A 10,987-nucleotide genomic window follows, 5' to 3' on the forward strand; every position below is an offset into this window, starting at 1 on the left:
ACGGCAAGGACGCTCAAGTCGGAACAAACAACTCGGCAACTCAGCGAACATTTTGGTACACCAGTTGCTGACTTGACGTCATATAGGCTATGCAGAAAACAGAGGTAGAAACATGGCAGACAAAATGCTTTGTTGATGGCAAGAAACATTTTATTTTGCTCACATGTAATTTGTATAGTTACCTTTAGTTGCTTTCCATGTAGATTAGTTTAAAAAGTGACCTAATTTGCATTCATCCTGATTTGGTTGACACATTCCGATCATTCTGACACCACAAGCACATGAACACACAAACTTGGGAAGAATGACTTGCCAGCTCAGAAAATAGAACCATGCAGCATCACTCTCACTATTACCTACCACATTCAAGACAACTTTCAATTCAGATTTTTTCCGACCCCCGCAATAGTTGCGTTCACGCTATTTTTTTAAAACTTGGAGACAACATAGGCCTACACATTTTGCTAATTTCATTGGTAAAATAGCTGTTGAATTAAACATATTAAAGATTTTTGAATGAGGTAATTAGGGCTGACTAAATGGGCAAAAATTGCTTATTAGTGGCCAAAATGACTTGACAGGTTCAGCACCATGGAGAGTTCCAGAGTGGAGGAGCCCACAGGTGAGCGTAGTTGCAATCAACCATTGAAGTGGACTATGAAAACCCTCTGGGGGAGAGAGAGGAGAGGCTGCATGCCAACTCTGTGAGCGAGGCCTGACTAAATGGCCAGTCACAGGGACGGGCATTCTGCTACTAGTGAGTAGAGATCGAGATAAAACCATAACAGCAACTGATTATTAAGTTCATGTTTTAATACAAATCTGTTTGCTTTCCCAATACACCCATGATCTCAATCACTAACTTCAATTCAATTCGATTTGTTGGGGTTGCATATCTCTTTAACATGACTTCCTCATAATTTCACCAATTTTAAGAGATATGTGTCACTGTCCACTAGGTGTCACTGTCCACTAATGATCTTCAACCATCTTTGGGCACAGGAGGCATATCAAAGCCTTGTAATAAGCTCTACATATAAACTACACTTAATATAACCAAATTAACAGTATATCGGTATAATGCCCACAATCTGACAAAAATAACAAATTATTACCTTTCCCCAATTGAAGAAACTGCTGCTCTGACTAATATATGATAAAAATTACTTTGAACAAATTTCCTTGTAGATAATGTAATCACCTCGTAACAATTTGTGGTATGGTCCTCAGGCATGGGAAGTGCTTCAACTATGGAATTTCAAGTTAAATTACAAAAACAGCCTGAAGGCTTGAACTTCAAAAGGCTACAACGATTCCTCTTTTAGAGGAATAAGGTTATTATTTTACAACATTTTATGTAGACTCCGATTTGAGATATTCAACTATAATTCTGTTTTCTTTTTTGTAGAATATGTGAGAATATTACTATTATTGCAGCTATTCTTTTATTCTCTCTTGATAATTTTTTGCTTGTTTTTAATAGTTTTTATTTTTATTTACCTGTATCTCATTTTGACTACTGAGAACACACTTCTACAGACATGATTTCATATATTTTTCTACATATTTTGTCATATGTCTGTAAACATACTTTTATTCATGTCTAGGGTTGGGTACCGAAATCGGTACTTTTAAGGGTACTGACCGAATTACATTGGTACTACAGAGTACCGATTAAAGTCAAATCTATTGGTACCAAATTCCAGTACCTGCTGAGAGCGCATCTGTGTGTAAAATCTAAATAAATAACAATGTTGAAATCGATCAGTTTGGACTTATTACGTGTTTGTAATTAGAGAAATTAAAGTACTGAAAAAAGGTACTGTTGAGTATCGGTACCAGGCTTTTTTTTTAATGGATTTTCGTTATTGCTCTGTGAAGCATTTGTGGGGCATGTACAATTAAAAATCTATGTATTTGTGTTGAATGTGTACCAACTGTTCAAATGTAAACTAATAAAGAACAAACAAAGAAAAGAAAAGCATGTCCTCATGCCCTTGAGGAAGTAATGAAATTCAATAAGATGAGTACACAAGGACGGAAGAGTATTTTGAAATGAGAACAGAACCGTATAAATCCATGAACTGATATTAAGACTACAACTACAACTGTATGCGCTGATAGGCAGATTTGAACCCATTGTAGACTAATAACAGAACACATTCCCTTTAGAAAATAAAAGTTAGTTTGGAAGCAGAGAGCACATTAACTAAACATTAAAGCAACAACAGAGGCATCATACAAATCAAATGTCATACTTCTTCATCAAACTTGGAAGGAAGGTTACCGATTTAGCTCTGCATTAATGATCACAATAGAAATAAAATAATCATAAAAAAGATTTTGATTAACTTAAGACTTACACCATATTAAGAAAATTAAATAAAAGTAGTCAAGTCATCATTTACAGAACGAGTGCAATAAAGCTGAAAGCTGTTCTATGTTCATTTGACCAACCCTAAGCTAAGACACACCTCTGTAAACAAGTCATCATGCGAGACCTTCCACCAGCACTTGGCTCAAAGCTCTAGGATAAAGCTGCACTAGGCAATTTAGTGCATTGGCGAACCAAAATGGCAGTGAGAGGTAACTTTGAATTTTGCAGACTACAATACCCAGAATTCCTCGCTTGCATGTGTTTCCCAAGGAAACGCACTCACTGCTGTTTACGAGACACTTTGTATTTCGCTCTTAACTCTTCGCTCCAGAGATATTGTGAAGTTGGAAATTCCTGAGCAGAAAACTGGCAAGATTCCTCAACCTGTTTTTTTATGTAGTTATCTGATGCATACTGATGTACAGTATGCTACTGTAGACTACATTACTTTTAGCATGTCTATAATCCTCAAAATACACCCAAGTCTGATTTTCAGCTTTGCATGACCATGAGAAACATCTATAAGGTCAACGGTAAAACATAAAAAATTAAAGGTAAAGCTGCACTTAACACGTTCACTGCCAATGACGAGTTGACTCGTCAAAAAAAATCCAACGGTTGACTGCCAATGACGAGTTGACTCGTCAAAAAAAAAAAAAAAAAAATTTGACGGTGGGACGTGGATCAACGCCCCCCACGTCTCCTATAAAAATATTGGAGCCACCGAAGTGTACAACCCATTCCACCGACCCACTAAGTGGCAACAGTGCTCTCCAGACTAGAAAAAGCAGAGCCAAAACTGCAGGGGAACGCGCGAGGAAACCATTCTCATACTGTAAAATGGATTGGCGAAAACGCTTTCGCTTTCGCGCATTATCGCGCTGGGAGCTGGCGGTGGGGGATTGCAAATTTGCATAATAGATTATGCGTGCAACACACTTTGAAACACCGCCAGAAAGCCCACAATCGCACGCAGCTTCATTGCAGCTGAGCTCACAACCGAAACGACTCATGCAGACTCGCCCAAAGAGCAGCCGCCAGCAGCCAGGCAGCACAGACAGGCAGAGCCTCGCTTGTGACAAACGCTGCAAAGCCACCAGAGACACACCCACGGAGGGAGGAGTTTGAAGGAGAGGGGGGTTTCCTGCTGCTATGGAGGAAATTACTGTTCAAAACTATTGTTTAGATGTCTGACGTCTTACGCCAAAAATAAATGGTTAAAGTGACTGTTCTATCGAATTTCACAAAAAGCCATTTATCTCAGAATAAATTTTCAGACGCTGAAACCATGCTGTATTCTACTGCTAATGCCTACATAACTACTAACTCTACAAACTAACTATTTTAGACAGAGAAAGCACACATTCTATTAGTTATTTTGAGATCATTTGTGTTCACAAAATCTTAGCAGAAAAGAATCCTCGGCTCTTGAAAGATGAGCCAGAATCCTCAAAAAAAAAACTTGGCAGAACCTACCTACGGCTGGCAGTGAATGTGTTAAGAGTTGCTATGCTAACCAGCTACTTAGCGTTGCCAAATATCGTTGACGTAACATCAGCTGGGACAGTATTTTGCATTGGGAAAAGGAAAATCTTGCGTACATTGGGTTTTCTGTGGTGGACACGGTTAGAATTATACCCTACCAGCTGGGAATTTCCAACTTCCGACTTTGAACGGGACACAACTTAAAGGCCGGGTTTACCGTGGGGAACATGAATATATATTAATTCTTAAAAAATCTTAAATTTCGAATCCGTTTAAATTTTTGAAATTGCTTGTTCACAGCCAGAGAAAAAAAAAATGAAAAAAAAAAAAAAAAAAAAAAAAAAAAAAAAAAAAAAATGGGCCAGGTGACGCGTTTCGACGCGAAACGCGTCACCTGGCCCAATTTTTTTTTTTTTTTTTCCATTTTTTTTTTCTCTGGCTGTGAACAAGCAATTTCAAAAATTTCAACGGATTCGAAATTTAAGATTTTTTAAGAATTAATATATATTCATGTTCCCCACGGTAAACCCGGCCTTTAAGTTCCGATTAGTCACTTCCTGTGAGCGGAGAAGATTTACTGCCAGTGATCATACCCGATACCAGAATTGAATTTCTGGTTTCAATTTAAACTAAACTAAATCTCAATTACTGCGGATGGGACAGAATTCTTAGATCCAAATCTTGCCTAGTGTAGCTTTAAATACAACACACTTCAGTCATTTCCAGTGATCAGATTGTCAAAAAAGAAAAAGAAAAACTACGAACCCCACCTGTTTGGCCCTCTAATATGGCACTTGGGAAATGCTGAAAGGGTTCATCCTCAAAATACAGGAAGTATTTTAATCCAGGTGTTGCATGATGTATTTTTGGCAAAGAAAAGCCCTTCCTCAAAAGTGCCTGTTAAGCAAATGCTTCCATGTGACAGAAGGCCACTTTTCGCTCAGGTTGCATTCATGAAAAAATAATAAAGTTCGATCCAAATCAAAATGGTTTACATTCATCTGTCCCCAGACATATGTGCAAATATAAAGGGGCGACATTTCTTTGTTGATCCATAGTGTGGTTTGTATCTATAGTGCAGTGCAACACATCGAGGGAGTGTTTTAAGGTGACTGGAACTATCAGCACGACTTTTTATTTTATTTACGCCTTCTATAGAGATTGATCACTATTACAGTGACCGAGTGGATAAAGTCATATGCCATGTGCGTACCATGAGGTACGATCTAGATTTGTATTTGCAGTGATGCTCATGTTACTACAGAGTGAGGGGGAGCAGGTTACTGTACGTCTGGAGGAACCTGATCCTTAACCGCTTGGATTTCTGCTCAAACCTCAAAGATCCCTGTGTGCAGTTTGGCTGCAGGACACAGAACTCCAGCACCTGCCACTCCACCTGAGAGGCTGGACGTCAGTGTGGACAGCCCCAACGTCATCCTGCCACTCCGCCTGAGAGGCTGGACATCAGTGTGAACAGCCCCAACGTCATTCTGAAACAGCCATTCCTTCCCTAAAAGAAAAACCGACCCTAAAACACTTCAACACTGCTATCGGAGATGTGCCTCACGTTTGGTTGTATGCTGGAGTGTTTCTTCTTGTTCTAGTGCAGGGCTTTTCAAAGTCTGAGACTGTGGGCCCCACTTTGAAAACCTCTGTTCTAGTGGATAACTGGACAAACGTAAGCCACTTGGCGTCATGTCGGCATATTTCGATGTGGCGGGGAAGGACGATCTACGTGCAGCGACGTCACTACGATTTCCATTCCGGATATATAATTAGACCCTGACTCGACGTAGTGGTTTGACGTGCAGAAGACTGTCGTTATACGTGAAAATGTTTGCTGGGTTACTACACTTCATCACAAAATGCCTCCTGCAATGTGTTGAACACCACAGATTACCATCGACCAGTGTGCGAGTATCACCACAGATTACCATCGACCAGTGTGCGAGTATCACCACAGATTACCATCGACCAGTGTGCGAGTATCCAAGGGTGGATTTTTCCATTTACTCTGAAATAATGAGGCCGGGGAGACAAATGGCATGATCTAGCTCAGTCAGCGTTCCACTCAAAAACCGAGGAGAAGCTCTTTGTCGGGACGTTGCGAGGAGCTAGACTACAGAACGTCTGTTAGGCTGGGTCTATTCAGAGGGGGTAGACTTCACAATGTCTGTTAGGCTGGGAGTATTCAGAGGATCTAGACTTCAGAACATCTGTTAGGCTGGGACTATTCAGAGGAGCTAGACTTCAGAACATCTGTTAGCCTGGGTCTACTCAGAGGAGTTAGACTTCAGAACGTTTGTTAGGCTGGGACTATTCAGAGGAGCTGGACTTCAGAACATCTGTTAGGCTGGGACTATTCAGAGGATCTAGACTTCAGAACATCTGTTAGCCTGGGTCTATTCAGAGGAGTTAGACTTCAGAACGTTGTTAGGCTGGGACTATTCAGAGGAGTTGGACTTCAGAACGTTTGTTAGGCTGGGACTATTCAGAGGAGTTGGACTTCAGAACGTGTGTTAGGCTGGGACTATTCAGAGGAGCTGGACTTCAGAACGTGTGTTAGGCTGGGACTATTCAGAGGCTGGACGGAGGAAGCTCTGCAGAAGGAGGAGTCCTATCTGTCGGTCTGGGCAGTCTCTTGGCCTTCAGGCTGCCTCTGCTCGGAGGCCAGGTCCTCCACCTCCTGCAGGGGCTGGGAAGGCTCCTCACTGCTCCCGGAGGCAGCACCGGTCTGGGGTCCGGGCGGAGGGGCGGGCGGGGGGGCGGCAGGGGTCAGAGCGGCCGTCTCCTCGGCTTGTCCCACAGAGCTCGTCTCGCTGTGCGAGTCAGAACCCGCTACCGAGCGCCGGAACAGCCTCTGACCTATGACAGAGCAGGAGCAGACATGACACGTACAAGGTGAGTGTGACATCATTTTCTCTGTGTGCTTATTGGTCCAGTCAGTGGCCTGGGTGAGTGTGACATCATTTTCTCTGTGTGCTTATTGGTCCAGTCAGTGGCCTGGGTGAACCAAGCCTCTCCGCCCGGTTCATTTAAAGCCCCTCTCCAGTCACTTTTTCCTACCTGTACAACCTGAAAACATACATGTGCGCATTGTGACCATTATTTGGCCCCCTGCCCGACAAGCTAGCATGACATGTTGGCACCAATGGGTGCCTTAGTATAGGCACTATAGGGTCAATGGGTGCCTTAGGTCCAGACCGCTACAGCCCCTGAAACACAGTCACGGGGGAAATTTGGGCGCACAGTGGGAGAAAGGGTTAAAAATAGGGGGACTTCCATGAAAATTGGGAGTTGGCAGGTACTCGCGGCCCACCTGCACTACCTCCACGGCCCACCAGTGGGTCGCAGACCACACTTTGGGAATCACTGTTTTAAATAATTTCTTACCGTCAACAAATCCTATGAAAATACAATCAGCAATGGATTTAGCAGAAACCAGAAACCAGTTTGATATGAGAGTAAGAGGAATGCACCAATTGCAAAATTCTGGGCCAATACCGATGTTTAAAATAACAATTTGGCTGATACCGATATGGGTTTTTTTACGCCTTTTTTGAGAGGGAAACAAAGAAATCTTCATTATAAACAAATAACTGACCTGTTTTAAAGTGTTCTGAGCCCTTCATCACACTATCTTTGAATGAGCACAAATTCAATCATACTGTCATGTAATTATGAGAGAGGCCTTTTAGGAGGGCCATTCAAGCCGCAAGTGGAGTCTGCAGTGCCACCAATTACTGGTACTGCATGGTATCCACCAAGATACCATCACCTCGGAATGAGATGTTTGGAGCGGGGGAGTCTGGTGCAGCGCACAGGTCGTAGACCTGGTGAGACGAGGGAGGAGCCCGGCCGGGTGGCAACCCACAGAGCCCGGTCCCTCTACGTACTAGAGCCCTTCTCCCCCCGGTCCCGGTGCGCGAGTGGGGTAAAACCGCCCATATCTCAATAGGCTGACTCACCACTCACTCAAGGAAGGTACTGCGGCTCTAAACTACAGGTTTGGGGATTCTAGAGCAGAACACAAGACGTCTGTTCAGATGTGCGTTTACTGCGGTGGTTAAATCCCCAATCGTGTCTGCCTGGGCTAGGCTAGCAGCTAAATTCTAACTTTGCTGAATGGATAGAACGGGGGTTTTTACCCCACCATGACCACGCCCCCAGCCAGCTATAACCCAGCATCGATGACGAGACATCGCCTCAACCTATTGTAGTTGGCCCCTCCCCCTGCTGTCCCGGGCCATTGCTCCACCCCCTCTGCCGATTTGGAGAGAGTTGTACCAGCACGTGCTTCCCCCAATATGTGTGCAGTCGCCAGCCACATCTTTTCACCTGACAGCGAAGGCTTTCAACGGCGGGACGTATCATGTGGGAGGATCATGCTATTCCCCGCAGTTTCCCTGCCTCCTGAATGGGTGCCTCGACGGACCAGAGGAGGCGCTAGTGCAGCAACCAGGACACATACCCTTAATCCAGCTTCCCACCCTGAGACACGGCCAATTGTGCCTGGACGCCCAACTAAGCCGGAGGTTAGGTATCACGGGGGCTTGAACCTGCGACCCTGATGTTGATAGACAAGAAATCTACCCCTGGCTGCACTGCCTGGACTCTTTTGACAAAACTGAGTTAGTCACATGAAATTCTATGCGTGCCTGTTGAAATGTGTGGATGTATTTTGTTTTTAATAATGATTTTTGAGCCTGTCATTTCTAAAACAACGGACCCACGACGCATCTCCATTTAACTCAATGGATTCTGAGAAATGTGAAACTCAATATCTCAGAACTATCCTGAAGGCAGAGAGAACCTCATCATTTGGCCAAATCTGTCATGCAGAAGCATGTGTGCCACCAATTACTGGTACTGCATGGTATCCACCAAGATACCATCACGTCAGAATGAGATGTTTGGAGCGGGGGAGTCTGGTGCAGCGCACAGGTCGTAGACCTGGTGAGATGAGGGAGGAGCCCGGCCGGGTGGCAACCCACAGAGCCCGGTCCCTCTACGTACCAGAGCCCTTCTCCCCCCGGTCCCGGCAGAGTAGTTTCGGAGCAGTGGATTGAGTGGCCCTGACCACGTGACCACCTTCGACCCTTCCTAGAGGGCTGACCGTGGGTAGCTACTGGGACGTAAGTTGGGTCTTGGCCAGCCCCGGCTGGGTCACCTGGGCGATTGTGTATGATGTTGCGAGACCCGAAACATCCTATGACCCCAGGGTACATCACTGAGGATACGTCCCAGTTGCATCCATGTGATGTTTTCTCTTTATAGACATACAACCACAAATGATGTGACCCAACTGACTGATTAAATATCGGCCACTGCAAACAGTGAACGGCACCTTTTTTTGCCGATAGCTGATTTAATCAACAAGGACAATATCGGCCGATACCGATATACGGCCGATATATCCTAGAGAGTAAGTCAGATTGATCACAGTCGATAATATATCCTAGAGAGTAAGTGAGATTGATCACAGTCGATAATATATCCTAGAGAGTAAGTTAGATTGATCACACTCAGAGTATGAGCTTATTTTCTGTTTACATGCGCAGCCAAAGCGGTGATAGAAGCTAAGGTGGCACGGTGGCTCAGTGGTTAGTGCTGCTGCCTCACAGCAAGAAGGTCCCGGGTTCGAACCCCGGTCCGTCCCAGGTCTTTTCTGTGTGCAGTTTGCATGTTCTCCCTGTGTTCGTGTGGGTTTTCTCTGGGTGCTCCGGTTTCCTCCCACCATCAAAGACATGTATGTTAGGGTTAATTCTCCTGACCAAGGTACTGGCAAAAGAACTGGAGTTGGTCCCCGGGCGCTGCTCTGCGGCTGCCCACTGCTCCTAGTTCTAGGAAGGTTCCTAGTAGAGGATGGGTCAAATGCAGAGGATGAATTTCCCCATGGGGATAAATAAAGGATAACTAAAAAAAAAAACATACCTGGCAGTCTCTTGGCTGAGGAGGTGGGGGTGTCCTGCAGGGGGAGCCGGCCTCCCTGGGCCCTAGACGAATAGGTCTGCTCTGTGGAGTCCAGGGAACCTATGGAGACACGCCCGTGACCGCACACGCGCACACACGCACACACAGATATTTAATTGCCAACCACAGCGTGACAGAGGGAGATAAAACAACATGTGAATTTTAGGGCTGTACCGGATATTTTTTTTTCAAATTTAATTATTCTATTGAGGTTTTCCACAAATATTTGAATGTCTGCCGTGATGTCATCATGACAAAAAACAAATTTTCAAAAAATGTAATGAAGTGATTAATCTCACACCTATAATCGGAGAGGGAATAACCTGTGCAAGCGAGGCCGCATAGGGAGTGAGCTGCGTCTGCATAGGGAGCGAGCTGCGTCTGCATAGGGAGCGAGCTGCGTCTGCATAGGGAGTGAGCTGCGTCTGCGAGGGCGCGAAGCGGCCACTGCAAGGAGGCCGACAAAGAGGCACGTAGGCCAGAAAGGAGCGCTCTATTTCTAGTCGGAGTAAATATGAACGAGCTAAAAATGAGTTCATATTAATAAAAAAAATGCAATTGCTTTAAATTTCGAATGTCAGTATTATGAACGAATATTCAAATGTCTGACTATTCGAGTACATTTCTAGTGTTAATAATTTGTATTATATTATTCTGTTATTTTTATGTCTACTAATTGGTTTTAAAGTCCCTGGAAACCAAAATCCACAAAAACCTTCTAACTATTAAATTTAGGGTCTTATGTGAGTAATTGTGTGCCTCAGAAAGTAGGAGACATTACTTTCAACCCAAAGCCCCAAAATCGCCACTTTTCTACAAGGTCTGGATTTCTACTTCCTCATTGAAGAGAGCGGTGCGCGCGGTGCTAAACTGAATGATCTTATCACGTCATAAGATTTGGCCAATCACAGCGCTCGCTCAGTGTCTGTCTGTCTCCCTCCCGCCAGAGCCGTACCTCCCGCTCTGTGTGCCTGTGTATGCTGCCCGCTCTCGCTCGCTCGCTCTCTCTCTCTCTCTCTCTCTCTCCCTCTCACTGTCACACGCACGCACACACACACGCACACACACACACACACACAGTAGCGCTGTGCAATCGCAGTGGCAGCCAGTCTCTCTTCCTCTCTGTCAATGCGCCGAGCAACGAGCGAACAC

General features: G+C 44.5%; 1 protein-coding gene across 1 annotated transcript in view; it reads right to left on the minus strand.

Moving 5' to 3' along the window:
* Nucleotides 1–6,479: 6,479 nt before the first annotated feature.
* pdxdc1 (pyridoxal-dependent decarboxylase domain containing 1) overlaps nucleotides 6,480–10,987 on the minus strand; it is a gene marked incomplete at its 3' end in the record, with an annotated part of 54,634 nt that continues 50,126 nt past the window's right edge. Inside the window, exons 24-25 of the mRNA XM_083649340.1 lie at nucleotides 9,797–9,895; nucleotides 6,480–6,727 (exon numbers count right to left, since the gene is read on the minus strand). Of these exons, the coding sequence (XP_083505466.1) occupies nucleotides 6,480–6,727; nucleotides 9,797–9,895 (347 nt within the window). The remainder of the gene's footprint in view (nucleotides 6,728–9,796; nucleotides 9,896–10,987) is intronic.

This window comes from Poromitra crassiceps (genome assembly GCF_964638095.1).
Source record: "Poromitra crassiceps genome assembly, chromosome: 13".
Taxonomy (NCBI): domain Eukaryota; kingdom Metazoa; phylum Chordata; class Actinopteri; order Beryciformes; family Melamphaidae; genus Poromitra; species Poromitra crassiceps.